Genomic DNA, 16799 nt, shown 5'->3' with positions numbered 1-16799 from the left:
ACCTCCTTTCCTGCTCCGTCCATGACAGGCGTGCTGGTCTCTGGAGAGAGAGCACGGTCCATCAGCGCACTCCAATAAAGGCACTGGAAGCAGCTGAATCGCATTGACGAAGCTCAGTGCTGGGCCGCTGGGCACTTCTTACCACCGTTTCCGTAGTGTAGTGGTTATCACGTTCGCCTCACACGCGAAAGGTCCCTGGTTCGAAACCGGGCGGAAACAGACTTCTTTTGTCGCCACGCACAAAAGGGGATTGGGGATTCGCCTAGCACTGTGATCGTACAGACCCACTCACCTCTTAGTGTGGCGGGATCTGCACAGTGCATGTCACAGCGCATCCTGCTTTCACTTCAATGCGCGTCCTGATGTACCCCGGTCTTCCGCGTGACAGGTGGGGACAGGTGACAGGTCCGCGTGACAGGTCCTATACTAACGAGGAAGACATCGCTCTCTCCAACCCCCGGTATCGTGTCCCAACCCACCGTGCTGGAAGGCGACGTGTGCTGTGATTCCTTTACGGAGCAGAAATGACAACCGAGGAGCCGAGAGATCATTTCAGCATTTCGCGTCTGAACGGAAAACACAAACGACCAACTCGGAATGACTTGCCTTTGACGCTTATCAAAGCGTTCTTTGTGCATCGAACAGACCCACTCACCTCTTAGTGTGGCGGGATCTGCACAGTGCATGTCGCAGCGCTTCCTGCTTTCACTTCAATGTGCTTCCTGATGTCGAGTCGTGTGCCGTGCGGAGGCTCTGAAAGCGAGAGCAATGAAAAGGTGCACGACGCTGTGAAAGAAAACAGAGAAGTGAAAGGCAGTCCTTTCTCTAAGGAGGTGAAAGAAAAGCTACTCCCCGTCGGGGAATCGAACCCCGGTCTCCCGTGTGACAGGCGGGGATACTTGCCACTACACTAACGAGGAAGACGTCGCACGCCCCGACCCCCGGCATCGTGTCCCGACCCAGCGTGCTGGAAGGCGACGCGTGCTGTGATTCCTCTACGGAGCAGAAATGACAACCGAGGAGCCGAGAGAACATTTCAGCATTTCGCGTCTGAACGGAAAACACAAACGACCAACTCGGAATGACTTGCCTTCGAGGCTTTTCAAAGTCTTCTTTGTGGACGACGACTGCACCGCCTAGCAGATACAAATGGGTTGTACAACTTTGAACTAGCAAATGGAAGAGGGCTAAGCCCCCTCTCTTTTAGCCCAGGTTCGATCTGTCTCCCAGAATCACCAGGGCGCACGCACACACACACACCCGTGCCGTTGAAGTGCTCTGCTTCATTTCTAAGGGCAACTCAACATTCACTCCTACCCCGAGTGCAGAAAAGACAGCGTCCGCAGCAACAACAGCTCAGGTCTCTGCACAGGAGCTAAGCTGCCCCCATCTCCCCTGCTCTGCGGCTCCTGCGGAGTGGAGTCCAGCCTGGAGCCGTGTTTGCAGGCGGCAGCTCCCCGCGCTATGTCTGTGCGTCGTGTCCAAGAGCTCCTGGGAGGAAGAGAGAGCCCTCCCACTCGGGGGCTTTTCCATGGTCTGTGTGAGGAGGGGCGGGTGTGTCCAGTAGCTTATCGAGCGGAAGCCTGGGGCGGCGGAGAGCTGTGATTGTGCAGACCTTGAGGTGTCACCTCTTTGTCTGCTTTCCCGCCCCCCCTCCGCCCGAGCTCTGCTCCAAAGTAGCCCGGCAACCCCTCACACCTGCACGTGTCACAACCTAAGGTGTGGTCATGAGACACCCATGGGGTGTCGTTCCTTTCTTGCTAATTGTTTCCTGCCCGTCACAGGCAGGAGTCCATGCGAGGAAGATGCGCTGGACAGAGCTCAGAGGGCGCACCTGGGTGGCTTTCCTTCTGAGTGACGTTCCTGCAACACTCTCCCGCTCCTCTTGGTGCGCTCATGCCGCAACACAGGAAGGCTGGAGCAGGTGGCTGTGGGCTCCGCGCACCGCCGAAATAGCTCAGTTGGGAGAGCGTTAGACTGAAGATCTAAAGGTCCCTGGTTCGATCCCGGGTTTCGGCATTTTGTTTCATCACGCCCTTTGTTCCTCTCTCCAGCGCCCCCTGCCTAAAGTGACGCGTCCCTTTCTCAGCCCGAAACGCAAGCGAGACACCAGCAGCGGTCCCTGCAGGTTTCCGTAGTGTAGCAGCTATCACGTTCGCCTAACGTGCGCAAAGTCCCTGGTTCGAGACCGGGTGGAAACAGCCTTGTTTTGCACGCTCCTGTACTTCACAGAGGTCTTGAGCGACCGGTCATTTGTTCCCAATGTGTTTCCGGTGCCTTCATGCACTCTTGTACCAAACGCACGTTCCTTCTGTACGCGGAGCCGATCATTTGCAATTGGGCTGTGCCGACAGACCAGGACGAGCTCTGTCGGCTCAAAAGCAGCGCAGGACCTGCAAGAACAACAGAAAGATTAGCATCCAGCGGGGGCCTCTTAGTGAGCCCAAGATCTCATCAAGAATCGGCTCCAGCAACAGGGCTGGGCGCATTGTTCCATTCTCCGACCACTCTCAGTGTAAACAAGTCCCTCCTGGTCTCTGCTTGAAATGCACTTTCCTTCGTTTGCTTTGGTGTAACTGGCTTCCCCTGCATGGGCGAATGTGAAGAAGATCCTTAGTAAGTCACTGAAGAAAACCGAGAAGAGGTCGGAGTGGCCTCTGTCGTTCATCAACGATCCAGTCAGGCAGTACTCCTCTGTAAAGCGCCGTTCGTTCACATCGATTGGCTTTTTTTTGCCTTCATTCATGCAAGTAGTAAAAGCAGACGCCCCTCTAGGGAGCCTGTCAGTACCCGGAGTTTTCCCCTTCTGTAAGCTCCAAATAGCCTCTCAGCTCTTCTACTGTCAAATCCTCCTCAAGTACTTCCCTATCTTCTTCACTCAAAATGTTTTCTAGCTTTGAGGTAAAAAAATGAATTTCTTCATCCTTTACCTCTGTAGAGCTGTACAGTCTTGTGTAGAAGTGTCACGCCCTATGCAGCCAGAGGGCGGTCCTTCCCTGTCCTGTCCCTTGTTTCTGGTCTGCTGTCTTTCCTGTCCCTCTCTTTCCCTTTGGCTAAATATTTCCGGGTCTTGCACTCTGTCCTCGCTCAGCACTGACGTTTGGATGTCCTGAGACCTGCCTAGCACCAGGGCGCCCCACATCCGCTCCCTGAGGGCACAGGTTTCTATACGGCATTCCTGAACTATTTGCACTAATGAGCCCGGGCCTTTTTCCCGTCTCGCCGCTACACATATGGGTCTTTTTCCGCCCTCCTGCTACCTACGGTTAGGCCCCTTGGACGTCCGTGACAAGAAGGCCTCAATGCAGGAGAGGATAGCACTCAGCTCTGTACTCTCTCTTCCCTCCTCATCAACTACACTTTCCATGACAGACTTGGAGCCTACCACTTTCCTGAAAAAGAAGCGAGTACACTTCTCATTTTCTTCCAAGAACTGCACTCAGCTTCTTAACAGCACTCCTCGACTACTTTCTTCCGCTATGCTCCAGACATCCTTTTTTAAAAGGGTGATATCCTCGAGCACATCGAAGCCACTGTGCAGCATCGTGTAGAGACACTGCAGCTGCCTCTGTTTCCTGGCTAACACTCCTCTCCGTCTGGCAGCCTTCCTTCCCTCAGCCATGAAAAAAACCCTCGTCCTCACCTTCACCTCCTCCCACCATCCTCCTACTGACCCATACAGACACTGCAAGGACAGCCACTGTGATAGTTTCTCCTTGTAGCAGGATACTACCCCGTCATTCTCTAGCAGCTTTGTGTTGAGTTTCCAGAGGCCTGGGCCAAAGAAAGTCCCGCCCTGGAGTTCCACTCTACACCCTAAAGCTTGATGATCTGAGAAGAAGACAGGCTGAAGAGTGACCCCAACAACTTTCACTCTCTCTGAGGCAAAGCAATGGTCAGTTCTGGAGCTGCTATTCCTCCCTGACCATGTATATCCTGCTGTTGTGGGATATATACATCTATATGTGTCTGAGAGTTTTAAGTCTTGAACTAAGTTTTGCAGGGCCAGTGAGCTGGAATCCAATTTTATCGGCCTTTTGGCTAAGATCAAGTTCAAGTGGCATGCCCGCAGTTCCTGTCTTTCCAAAGTTCTAGAAGGCGATCGAAGATCCTGAAGAGTGCTTGAGCTGGTATCGCCCTAGGTTGAGCCTAGGGGGTTAAGGCCAAGCAGCAGCTGAGCTGGGTGGGATCCGGCAGCAACGTTCTCTCTCTCTGCTCTCTCCTCTCCCCTCCCCCTTTCTCTTGCTCCGCCTCCTTGGCCTCTTGGCTGGGAGTAGGTACTCGTGGCCTGCCCGCAGTGCTTGCTTTCTTCCTCGAGACTCGGAAGCGCTATCCGCTTCTTCTCTCTCTCTCTGCCTCCTTGGCCTCTTGGCGGGGAGTAGGTACTCGTGGCCTGCCCGCAGTTCTTAGTTTCTTCCTGGAGACTCGGAAGCATTATCCGCTCCCTCTCTCTCTCTCCTCCTGCGCCTGCACCTAGCTGGGCTTTGCCCACAAGGACAAAGGCCAGGGCTCCCTCGCTGCTCCTTTAGCAGCTAAACCCTCCTCTCCACAGGACCTTGCTCTCTCTCTTTCTCTCCTTTTTTCTTTTTTCTCCTTTCCAGATGGCAGACAAGAAGACACTGATCCGGTTCCACTGGACCAAGAAAACAGAGACGATGCCAACTGTGAAATCCTTTTTCATTACCTTCCTGAGAGGGATCCTGCAGTTGGTGGCCGGAGATCTCTACTGCCTGCAAGACAACAAGGCAGAGAGATACATGGAGGCCTACATGGCCACGGACGCCTCATATGAAAAGGCAACGAAAATGATCAGAGAAAAAGGTAAGCACCCCGGTTTCTCTGATTTCAGGCCGGAGCCTATGAGGAAGACAAACCAGAGGACCATCACAGTCCTCACATACAACCCCTATGAACCAATGGAACTGGTAACAGCGTACCTAGGGAGGTATGTAACTGTGGTGGGCAAACCGACGGAGATCAGGGACAGTTGCGGCGTCTGGTATGGCAAACGCCAGTACCGAGTCCTCCTGAAAGAGGACCCAGAGGGCGTCGACGGTTTCCAGCACCCCCCGGCCCGCTTCAACATCGGAGCCGACAGGGGGTACCTTTACTACCCCAGGATGCCACAAGGAGAACACGTGTGACATCGTCAGATGTCACAACTGTAACAAAGAGGGGCACCTCCTTCACCAATGCAAGGTAAGCAAACCTTCATTTGCGCAGGTGGTGGAAGCCGGCGGGCAGAAACCGGTCTCAAGACAAAGGGAGAGAGGTGAGAACAAAGAACCCGCACCTCCCCCGCAGAGAACCGAAACTGCCGAGGCCACACCCCCAGCTGCACCAGTGCCACAAGATGGCTGCCAGGACGACGGACAAAATGGCCGACCGGAGAAAGGGCCCTAATAACTCCCAGCAAGAAGGGAAAGAGAAAGCGGGAGAAGAGATGCAGGGCGGATCCACCTTCGGAAGGACAAAAGAAAAGAGTGGTAAGGGAGAACCGTTTCCTCGTCCTAGAGGAAACGGAACTTTCTTCCCCCGAGGCCCAGTAACAACCGGAGGAGGCAGCCCAGGAAATGGAAACCCTCCCCCCCAAGGCCCAAAGACGACAGGAAGTGACAGCCCAGGAAACAGAACCCCCCTCCCCCGAGTCCCACGGACAACAGGAGGAGGCAGCCCAGGAAGAGGTAACCCCCTCCCCCGAGGCCCAGGGACAACAGGAAGAGGCAGCCCAGGATGTCGGAACCCCCTCCCCCGAGGCCCAGGAACAACAGGAAGAGGCAGCCCAGGAAGTGGAGCCCCCTTCCCCCGAGGCCCAGGAGCAACTGGAGGTCCCCGAAACTCCTGGAGAAAGGGAAGAAAAAACCCTTCCCAAAGCGGTGGCGGAGAGTATCCTCGAGGAAGACGAGGATTACTTTGAAGCCGCCCTGGAGCCGGGACTGATGGTAGGGCTGGACCTGTCCAGCATGTTTACCTTTCAGTCCCCAGCGAGACCTGGAGGGAGCCCAGCATATTCCCCCCAGGACCCAGACAAGAGGAGCTACATCTAGGCTAAACAGTGCCCAGATGTAGACTCCCAAGTTTTCCACTGTAAGCACAAAGAGAGGAGGTTCAACTTTCACTTGTTTAATCATGATTGTGAAACTTACCTTTCTAACAACTAAGGTGAGAGGGCTAATAGACCCGTTGAAAAGACGGGGAGTTTTTCATGATCTGGCCTCTCAGTTTGTTTCTTACAGGAGGTCCACCTGAAGGATGAAAGCGACAAGCTGACATTCACCAGGGAATGGATGAAGGGAGAATCATGCTGGAGTGTAGGAGGGGTCCACTCTTCCGGAGTGGGAATCCTCCTCGGAAACCCAGAGATGACGCTGGTTTCCTCCTTCCCGGTGGTGCAGGGCCGGATCCTGGTCGCACACATCGACTGGAGGGGGCAGAAGTTGAGAGCAATTAACGTCTATGCTCCAACAGAACCCTCTATCCTGAAGGAAGTGTTTGCTGACCTGGCCAGCTGCTGCACCACCAACAGACAGGTGGTGCTTGGCGGGGACTTCAACGTCGACCGGGAGAAGGGGAGCGACGCTAGCTCGGCAGAGCTGGAATCGCTACTTAAGCAGTTCTCCCTAGTAGACGGCTTCAGACGGTGTCGCCCTAACGACGCCGGAACAACCTGGAAAAACTCCCGGGGAGTGTGCAGCCGCCTGGACTACATCTTCCTGCACACGACCTGCTCCTTGGAGTCGGCGACGGTGTCCCCGGCGTGGTATTCCGACCACGAGCGCTTGACGGTGGTGGCTAACACCAGCCTGCCGGCATTTGGTCGTGGGTACTGGAAGCTGAACCGGGAGATACTGGAGGAAGACGACTTCAGGGCACTGTTCCGGAAAGACTACGCGAGCTGGGGCGATCTGAGAGACGGCTACAGCTCCGTGGTGGAATGGTGGGAGTCAGTGAAAGACAGGACCCGAACCCTGGCGCAGACGTACTGCAGACGGAAGGCGGCCAGGGAGAGGAAGGAAGCTGCACGACTCCAGAGACAACTAGAGGAGGAGTACAGCTCGGCTAACGGGGGAGGAGCCTTCAATTCAGCCCGGGCACGGGACCTGAAGGAGAGGCTCCGCAAACTCAATCAGGTCCGAGGAGCCCAGAAAAAGAGGGTGATCCACGGCCTGAGACGGGGAGATGGAGAGGAAGTGCTGGACGAGAGCGACAAGGTAGAAGCGGCCACCGCTTTCTACACGGAGCTCTTTTCAGAAAAGCAGACGGAGGTGGAGGCAGGCGATGCTTTTCTGGAGGAGCTGAAGGCACGAGTACCTGAGGAGGTGAGGGAGGACTTGGAGGGTCCGATCGCGGCCGAGGAGCTGAAGGCGGCGCTCTTGTCCATGGAGAATGGCAAGGTGCCAGGGCCGGACGGAATCCCCAAGGAATTCTACACCTGCTTCTGGGACACCCTGGCGGCAGATCTGGTGGAAGTGGCGCAGGAGATTTTCCGCTGGGTGAAACTCGGAGACACCATGAGGGAGGGCATCATCTCCCTGCTCTTCAAGAGCCCTTAGCAGAGACGGTGTGACGGGACCCTGGAGATACCGGGAGGCGCGGGGGAAACCCAGAAGATCTCCCAGTACGCCGACGACACGACGCTGTTCCTGAGGTCGGACAGGGGGTTGAGGAGGGCCCTGCAGGTCATGGAGCAATACTCCAGAGCCTCGGGGTCGAAACTCAACCGCCAAAAGAGCAAACTGAAGTTCTTCGGGCCCTGGAAGTACAGGACGACGGCGCCGGAGGGTCTCGTGCTCTGCACGGAGCCCCTCAAAATACTGGGGGTTTCCTTCCAGAGCCAGGACAACGAGACCAACAACTAGACCAAGAGGATCGCCAAGGTGAACGCGAAGCTGGGTCTGTGGAAAACGCGGTCGCTGTCCTACACAGGGAAAGTGATGGTGTTGAAAGCAGACATCCTGCCGGCCTTGGTTTACCTGGCGGTGGTGTACACGCTGCCGGCCAGACTCAGACGAGCGCTGCAAGGGATGATCTTCGGCTTCGTCTGGGACGGCAAGTATGAGTACATCACGGATGTGTCAGCCGGTCGAGGAAGGGGGTCGAGATGTCCCACATTTCCCCATGAAACTCGACTGCATCTTCTACTGCAACCTCTGTCGGGCGCTGCGGGAGCCCATCAGACCTCAGGAGGAGGACGAAGCGCCTAGTCGCCAAATGGGGTTTCCCCACGGCGAGGGAGCGCTGGAAAGGACTTTGGGCCCTATACAGGGATTAAAGGACAATAGCAAGTGCTAGGTTTGGAGGGACTCTGTTAATTGCGCAAATTCGCCCCCACTTGCAAAGATTGATAACGGACAATCAATCTCCGTTCCGCCGTTGTTTTTTATTACATGGAGTGTTAATATGTGTGAGATGTTCCTTTTGAGATGTTTTTTTTGCGGAATAAAGTATATTTTGTAGAACAAAAAAAATCTTATGCCAAGGTTTACAAGTTATCTGTTGAACTACATTCTAATAGGTGTGGTCACATTCCAGGTCATTTGTTTACGTTTTTGTTTCTGGAGCAACTGTTAGATGAAATGTGCTAATATGTAACCTAACTCCAGTGTGAATAACTAGAAGAGGGGAGCAGCTCCATTCCAGACCAAGGGAGCTTTGAGATTGGCTGGGCCAGATCTCTCATTTGCATATCTGATTTGGAAATACAACACTAAACCCCCTTCTTGCATGGATTTAACTTGCACTCAAGAGTCCCCTACTGTGTATTGCTACTTATTTTTTATGATAAGTGGTGATTACCAGTTGACAGGTTTTATTTGTTGAATTATAAATGTTTCTGTATTATCACCCTGAATGGCCTGTACTCACGGTTTGGTAGGGTATGTGTTTTCATTTCTTTGACCAAATGGAATTTTTGCTCTTTTAGTATTTGTCTAGAAGGCTTTCTGAAGTCAGGAAGCCCATTTATTTGGTGAAAAAAGATTCTGTATTAATATTAATATTTCTCATATAACATAAATAGGGTCTTCTATGAATAAAAAGATCTTGCACTTGGACATCTTAATAAAGCTGTGTGTTTCCATACAATCGAGCAGTTTTGATTCCTAATATTTGACCTTAGATGTGGGAATGGGTCTTTTTTGCCATTTGATTTCCAATTGATCAGCACAGTATAGAAAATAGACCCATAAAGTAACCTCAGCAGTGACAAATGTGCAAAAAGTGATCACTTGTTTTCGCCCGCTTTCAAACTGAAACCCTTTGGTGTGTTAAGAGAATGTGATAAACACTGCACTGCGCAAGGTGGGAATGGGTGACTTGCAGAGAGTGTTGAACTTCAAGAAACGACTTCCCTCAGGAATATATTACCACATTCTGAAGAGGAGATTTTCTCCATTTCTGTAGTCTGACTTCCTCTTTTGCTAGAGAGCTGTAGAATGTGGAGTCACCTATCCAGCTCTGGGAGCAGTGTGTTACTGCCGGATGAGCACAGTAAATTAATACAGCAGAATAAACACACTGTGAGTATTTGAAGGGAATTAACAATCTTTTACGTCTCGCCATGTTCAATGCTGCTGTCATTTCTGTAATATTGTGATTATCACGTTCATCACACATGCGCAAGATCCCCTGTTTGAAATTGGACAGAAACAGGTGTCTTTTTATCTTCTCACATTTTGCACTCCCGCCAGTGTTTTATGGATCTTGTTTTGTTTTATTGCAAGAATTCGAATTTCCTGTGTCATTCATGATCACATCAAACAGCCAGCAGATCATGTCACCTTTCAGATAGTCATTCTTCTGCTTCCTAAATTTCCTAGAGACAGGTCTTTTCAGCAGAACTGACAAACGTGGCAAAGCAACCTGATAAGACCAGGTCCTAGAAGTCACTACCCAGTCAGTTACTACTGCCAAAATGCAAGCCCTTCCTCCAGCCTGAAGACGTTGATCCTACATTACTCATGAAGAAGATGTATCTACCAAACCTCAGAGAGCTGAGCTGGATCACTACCCTTCTGAATGACATTGCAGTAACACTCTACCACTCCTCTTCGTGCACTCATGCTGGAACTTTGGGAGGCTACTGCAGACAGCAGAGGTTGGATCGTACACAGAGGTTGAAATAGCTCAGCTGAGAAAGCCTTAGACTGATGCTCTAAAGGTCCCTGGTTCAATCTGGGGTTTTGGCATTTTGTTTCGTTGCGCCATTTGCTCCTCTCTGCAATACCCTGTGTCCAAAGTCACACTTCCCTTTCTCAGCCTGAATCCCAAACTAGAGTCTTTGTGTCCTTGAGTCCCTCTTTTACCGAAAAGTGATGAAGTACAGAAATAACTTAACATGTTTTGCACTCCTTATGGTGTTTTATGGTGGGACCTGTATTTCTCTATGAATTTCCTTAGTGACAGCCCATTTGTTTTCAATATATTTCTGGTGACGTTATTACAGCCGTCTCCCCTGGTGGCTTGTTTTCATATCCCACTTCTGACAATGACTTTTCTTATGTCACTTTGATAGGAGTACAATTGGAAAAAAAACTAAAATGTGTGTAGTTGTTTCCATATCAAACCTGTCTTCCATTTTATACAGTATTCCACAGGAGTGAATCAATTCCTTGTTTAATTTTGCAAATTACCCTACTGTCAAAAAATCAAAATTCCCATGTAGCCAAGGAGTTGCTGAAAAGCAACTTCACTTTGATGTTTTGTGTTGTTATAACTAATTCATCTCCTTTAAAAAAAATAGATTTCTGTAGAAGAAAGGTGTCTCACACTACAGTTTAAATTGTAAACAGGTCATAGAAAAAGCTCCTTAGCTCCCTGTCGGGAATCAAACCCCACTCTCCTGTATGACAGGCAGGGATTCTCACCATGGTTAAATTGCAACCGTAATAATATTGACAACATTAATAAATGCATATATAATTGAAATTGAAAACACATCTAACACAGCATCTTTTCTGGTTATATACCACAATGCATTGCTGATATTTGTTGTTTGCCATTTAGGTTAAATACTGTCATGTTTTTCTCAGCAATCGTCTTTTGATGCGTAAGTATAAATAATGATAATACTATTTGAATACATACAGGTCTTAATATTATTTTGATTAAAATAGGAACAAGTTATAGGTTTATTCCATGCTGAAAAAAAGAAGAAAGAGAACACAATGTTTCGGCCGTGGAGCCTTCTTCAGGTGTGAGAGAGACAGGGCAGTAGGCAAAGGTAAAGTAGCGGGAGAACAAAGGTTGGGAGGGAGGAGGAGTGAGAGGCGGGAGCAGGGGACAGAAAGAGAGGCCAATCAAGAGGTGTGAAGTCAGAATGGGTGCAGAGAGGTGTGAAATGAAACTTCCAATGAATGGAGAAAATTTAAAAGAACAGTAGTCTGTCGTTAAGGGAAGGGAGAATGTGTGATCCTAGCTGCAGAATAATTTTAGTTTCTGTGGTCTTTCTGATGTATGAGTTCGGAAAACTGTCTTTGAGAACACAGACGGAGAGATTAGAGTGGTCGTGGCCGTCAGAGGTGAAATGAGAAACAATGGGCTTGGAGAGATCTTTAATCTTCACAGCCCTGACGTGTTCTCTGAAGCGGTCTCCGAGTCTCCTTCCTGTTTCTCCAATGTAGATGGCTGGGCATTTACTGCAAGAGATACAGTAAATAAGGTTGCTGGAGATACAAGATGCTGTCTGGGTGATCCGGAATTGTCCTGAAGGGCCTTGAATGAGTGTGGTGGTGGCTGTGTACTTGCAACTAATACAGCGAGCTCTGTTGCAACGGAAAGTGCCTGGTGTGGATGGTTGTTGAGGGCGGTCAAGGGAGCTGTGAACAAGGAGGTTACGCAGATTAGGTGGTCAGCGGATATGAGATGATAGGGCGATCAGAAAAGAGGGCCCCAATGGAGGGATCATCCTGTAGGATGGAAAAGTTGTGGTTAATGGTCCTGGGGATAGGAAGTGTGTTAGGGTGGTAAGGAAGCACCAGAGGAATGCGGTTGTTACGGCGAGAGTTCCTGATCAGGTTGATGGTCTGGGGGTGTTTTTGGCTCGGGCAAGGGCCCTGTCAATCACACTGCTGGGGTATCCTCTGTTGATAAAAAATGAGTACATTTCGAGGGCTTTGAGTGGACAGTTGGTAGACAAGTGGATGTCTACGGGGGTAGTTGATAGACAAGTGGATGTCTAGAAACGGAAGAGTGGTGGAAGATATGTTAACCGTATATTTGAGGGACGGGTGGAAGTTGGTGAAATGGTGCAGGAAGAACTCAAGCTGATCGTTGGAGCATGTGGCGGCACCAACGCAGTCATCAATATATTGTTTGTAGAAGTCAGGGACATAGCCAGTGTAGGAAGCGAAGAAGCGTTCTTCTACCCAGCCGACAAAAATGTTGGCATAGCTGGGTCCCATTCTGGTGCCCATGGCAACTCCACTGACCTTTTGGTAAAAAAGATTATTGAAAGAGAATGCGTTCAGTGTGAGGACCAATTCTGCAAGGCGTACCATGGTGTGGGTGGGTGGATCAAGCACTGTGCGTTTGTCCAGCGTGTGCTTGAGGGCTGTAAGGCCGTCATTATGGGGAATGACGGTGTACAGAGATGTGATATCCATGGTAAAAATGTGGCATTCGGTACCCTGAAATTGGAAACCATTGAAAAGTTGGAGCGCGTGGTTGGTGTCTTTGATGTATGAGGGAAGATCTTCAACCAGCGGTCTCATGAGGCTGTCGAGAAAGGCTGAGATGTAAGTAGTTGGACAGTTACATGCTGATACGATGGGCCGTCCAGGGGTGTCCGGTTTGTGGATTTTGGGGAGGAGGTGAAATTGAGATACCTGTGGATGTTCCATGATGAGCTGGTTCGCCTCCTGGGGGAGCTCGTTACCGCTGATAAGAAGGGAAATGGTGGATACCACTTCCTTTTGGTAGTCAGTGGTAGGGTCCTGTTGGAGACGGAGGTAGGCAGAAGTGTCAGTTAGTTGTCTAGAGGCTTCAAAGACATATAGATCCTTATGCCACACCACAACAGCACCTCCTTTGTCCGCTGGTTTGATGACGATATCATCCCTGTTGCGGAGAGACTGGAGCGCCTGATTTTCTCCTTGGGTGAGGTTAGACCTATGTTTACTGGGTATAGAGAGTGCCTTGGGAGCTTGATTAGTGCATTGGTTGATGAAATAATCAACTGGTGGAAAACGGCCAGAGGAGGGAGTCCAACAGCTCTGTTTGGGATTAATGTTGTTAATGACATCAATAACCGGGTTGTTATCAGCTGCCTGTGAAGAGGAATTGTCGGCAAAATGTGCTCTGAGACGGATCCTGCGGTAAAAGTGGTTAAGGTCGACATTGGTCTGGGGGATGTCCAGCTTCCTTGGAACTGGTACAAAACTGAGCCCTTTGCTGAGGAGGGATCGCTCATCCTAATGTAATCGCTCATATAATCGCTCATCCTAACATGTAAATCTTTATACATGTTATTATACACATAAAGTAAACTGCATGACTAGAACCAATTCTGTTCTAATCAACCATAAGTAAGAGTAATTATAGTCAACATTTAGTTGACTAGACTAAATCAAAAGTGGGTGACTACAAAGTAACTAATAGACATTTTAGGAACAAGTACAGGTTTGTTCCATGCTGAAAAGAGAAGAAAACGCAAAGTGTCAGCTGAGGAACCTTTAACAGATGTCACATGCTGACGCAGTTACCTACTTCAACTAATAGACATTTCAGTTGACTTGACTAAGACTATGATTAAATCAAAAACTAAAGTGGTGACTAAAGCGGTGTATTTTTAAGTCACCTGACTGGATAAAACCCTTTCCACACTGACTGCAGCTGGAAGGTCCCTCTCTGGTGTGATTAGGTGCAGTGGCTCTGTAGCTAAGGATGTATATCTGTGGGTGGAAAGTTGCTGGTTCAAATCCCACAGCTGGCAGAGAAATCCTATGCTGGTGGGCCCCTGAGCAAGGCCCTTAACCACAACTACACCAGAGATGCTGACCCCTAGCTTCTCTTCCTATCTGTGGGCCTCATAGTGAGAGTGTTGTGAGAAGACAAAATCCTAATGTGAGAAAGTGATCTTATCTTATGCGCTGGTGGTGTCTTAAGGTGATTCAGTCACTAAAACTCTTCCCACGCTGACTGCAACAATTTATTTTCAAAGTTTATTTATCAAATGCACAACAACAGAGCATGCAGCAGTAGTTGCTGGCAATGAAATGTCTTTTCTGCAAGCTCACAAAAATCACAAGAATCACAGAAATCACAAAAACACAAAAATCACAAAATTGAGATTATGAAAATAAGGTTACATAATAACAGATGTAATAGAAATTGAATAAAACTCAATATGAGTAGAGCTGCTATGTGTCCATGGTATATGCAATATATACAAGTAGTGCGGTTATGCCGAATACAGTGAAAACTGTGTGTCCATGTAGCCATTACAGGTGATTTGCTAAAGGAGCTGGAGGTTGGCTATTTAGCAGTCTGATTGCCTGGAGGTAGAAGCTGTTCCGTAGTCTGTTGGACTTGGACTGAATACTTTGGTACCGTTAACCAGATGGTAGGAGGGAAAATAGTTTGTGACTGCGATGACTGCGGTCCTTGAGAACGGACCTGGCCTTCTTCAGACATCTAGCTGAGTAGATATCCTGGATGTTTTGTAGCTCACAGCCGGTGATGAGCTGTGCTGACTTCACCACCCTCCCGGGCAGAGCAGTTCCCATACCAGGCAGTGATGCAACCAGTCAGGATGCTCTCAACAGTGCACCTGTAGACGTTGGCCTGGATATGTGATGGCATGCCAAACCTCTTTAGCCTACGGAGAAAGAATAGGCGCTGCCGTGCTGTTTTGACCATGGTTTTAGTGTGGTGGGTCCAGGTTAAGTCCTCTGAGATGTTAACTCCCAGGATCTTGAAACTGCTGACCCTCTCCACTGCAGTTCCACTGATGTAGATAGGTGTGTGATCTCCTCCCTAGTGTTTTCTATTGTCTCTCTCCTGTGTGAATGCGCTGATGGGCTCTTAAGTTACTTGAAAGACTAAAACATTTCCCACACTGACTGCAGCTGAACGGTCTCTCTCCTGTGTGAACAAGCTGGTGCCTTTTTAAGTCATGTGATTGACTAAAACTCTTCCCACACTGACTGCAGCTGAATGGTTTCTCTCCTGTGTGAGTGCTCTGGTGGGCTCTTAAGTTACTTGATTTACTAAAACTCTTCCCACACTGACTGCAGCTGAACAGTCTCTCTCCAGTGTGAGTGCGATTGTGGGCTAATAAGGCAGTTGAGACTCTAAAACTCTTCCCACACTGACTGCAACTGAATGGTCTCTCTCCTGTGTGAATACGCTGGTGTCTTTTTAAGTAGTGTGACTGACTAAAATGCTTCCCACACTGACAGCAGCTGAATAATTTCTCTCCTGTGTGAATGCCCTGGTGGACTATTAAGGTTCTTGACTGACTAAAACTCTTCCCACACTGACTGCAGCTGAATGGTCTCTCTCCTGTGTGAATGCGCTGGTGGACTATTAAGGCACTTGAGTCTCTAAAACTCTTCCCACACTGATTGCAGCTGAATGGTCTCTCTCCTGTGTGAATACCCTGGTGTCTTTTTAAGTTGTGTGACTGACTAAAACTCTTCCCACACTGACGGCAAGTGAAAGATTTCTCTCCTGTGCGAAGGTTTTTTGAAATGCTAGACTGACAAAAACGCTGCTCATCCCTGTGTTGTAATGGCAGTTTGTCCACTCCATCTGAGCAAGGTTTTGAGTGATTCTTCCTCATTGTCTGATCATGCTGGGGTTTCTTATTCTGCAAATCCTTCATGGAATGATTTTGCTCTCTGTTCTGAAACTGAGATTTGTTTTCTCCATCGTGTCCTTCAGTGTGCAGCTCAGCAGTCTGAATCACCTGGGGCTCCTTCTTCAGCTCTGCGGGGTCAATCAACTGGGGCTCCATGTCCTTATCTGTAAGATTAAACTCACTCAGTTCTTCTTTGAGCTCTTGTACAGAGACACAGTAAAGTTCATTACAACCTTGTGACATATTGTTCGTGTCCTGATTATTAATCTTCTCTGTAAAAGCATCACATACTAAGAGTCCAGGTGTCCCACTCTCAGGCTCCGTCTTCATCATGGGCACAGAGTCCAGATCCTCCACACTCTGTCTGCTCTCTGTGTGCTGCTCACTGAGTGTCTCTTTCCCTTCTGCAGCAGTGATCTCTGTCTCCTGCATCAGACTGGAGCTCCACTCCTCCTCCTCACTGTGCTGCTGTTCAAGAGGTGCCCTTTCCCCAGCATCAGGGAGAACACTGGCCTCTGAGCCTGAAAACACAGGACAAGAAGACAAGCCCTTTATTATAATAATAATAATAATAATAATAATAATAATAATAAACTTTATTATACAGATGCAGCCATTCAAAATGCACGGTACCGACGGGCACTCATGGTGCATTAGTCGGTAGTGAAAAGATTTAATAATTTAATCTCTTTACTGTGCACATTTTAATCCGCTTAGTATTGAATATTTATAGGAAATTTTACCGCTAAAGGGAAATTTTAGTAGCTGAGCATAAAAAGAAGAGGAGCAGAAGAAGGTATATAGATAGATAGAAGGTCATAAATGATATTAATTTAGGAGCATACAGTAGGCTAGTCAAACGTTCTGAGGTCAAATTCTTCCAGGACGACGGCATCGAAAATTTTTGGAGCGCCCTCTCTTTAAAGCCCTTGCCAAATATGAAGACAGTACGTACAGTTATAATTCAAACTGAATTAAAAACTACACATCCCAGTTACCA

The 16799-nt window shown here is 49.1% G+C and overlaps 1 protein-coding gene and 3 non-coding genes across 4 annotated transcripts; 3 read left to right on the top strand and 1 right to left on the bottom strand.

The window, feature by feature from the left end:
* Positions 1 to 146: 146 nt before the first annotated feature.
* On the top strand, positions 147 to 219 carry trnav-cac (transfer RNA valine (anticodon CAC)). Its single transcript has one exon. It is a non-coding gene; the product is annotated as a tRNA-Val (tRNA).
* A 1727-nt stretch (positions 220 to 1946) lies between these two features.
* trnaf-gaa (transfer RNA phenylalanine (anticodon GAA)) lies at positions 1947 to 2019 on the top strand. The gene has a single exon. It is a non-coding gene; the product is annotated as a tRNA-Phe (tRNA).
* A 6884-nt stretch (positions 2020 to 8903) lies between these two features.
* Positions 8904 to 8961, top strand: LOC138243729 (U7 small nuclear RNA). The gene has a single exon (XR_011192347.1). It is a non-coding gene; the product is annotated as a U7 small nuclear RNA (small nuclear RNA).
* A 5748-nt stretch (positions 8962 to 14709) lies between these two features.
* Positions 14710 to 16318, bottom strand: LOC138242806 (zinc finger protein 180-like). The gene is made up of 2 exons (XM_069198360.1): positions 16091 to 16318; positions 14710 to 15963 (listed from the first exon to the last, which is right to left on the bottom strand). Exon 2 carries the CDS (start codon positions 15953 to 15955, stop codon positions 14984 to 14986), a length of 972 nt encoding a protein of 323 aa, XP_069054461.1. The 5' UTR covers positions 15956 to 15963; positions 16091 to 16318; the 3' UTR covers positions 14710 to 14983.
* Between the last annotated feature and the right edge of the window lie 481 nt (positions 16319 to 16799).

This window comes from Lepisosteus oculatus, chromosome 14 (genome assembly GCF_040954835.1).
Source record: "Lepisosteus oculatus isolate fLepOcu1 chromosome 14, fLepOcu1.hap2, whole genome shotgun sequence".
NCBI lineage: Eukaryota > Metazoa > Chordata > Actinopteri > Semionotiformes > Lepisosteidae > Lepisosteus > Lepisosteus oculatus.
Note: the sequence above shows the minus strand (reverse complement) of the source record. Positions and strands in the feature narration are given on the sequence as shown.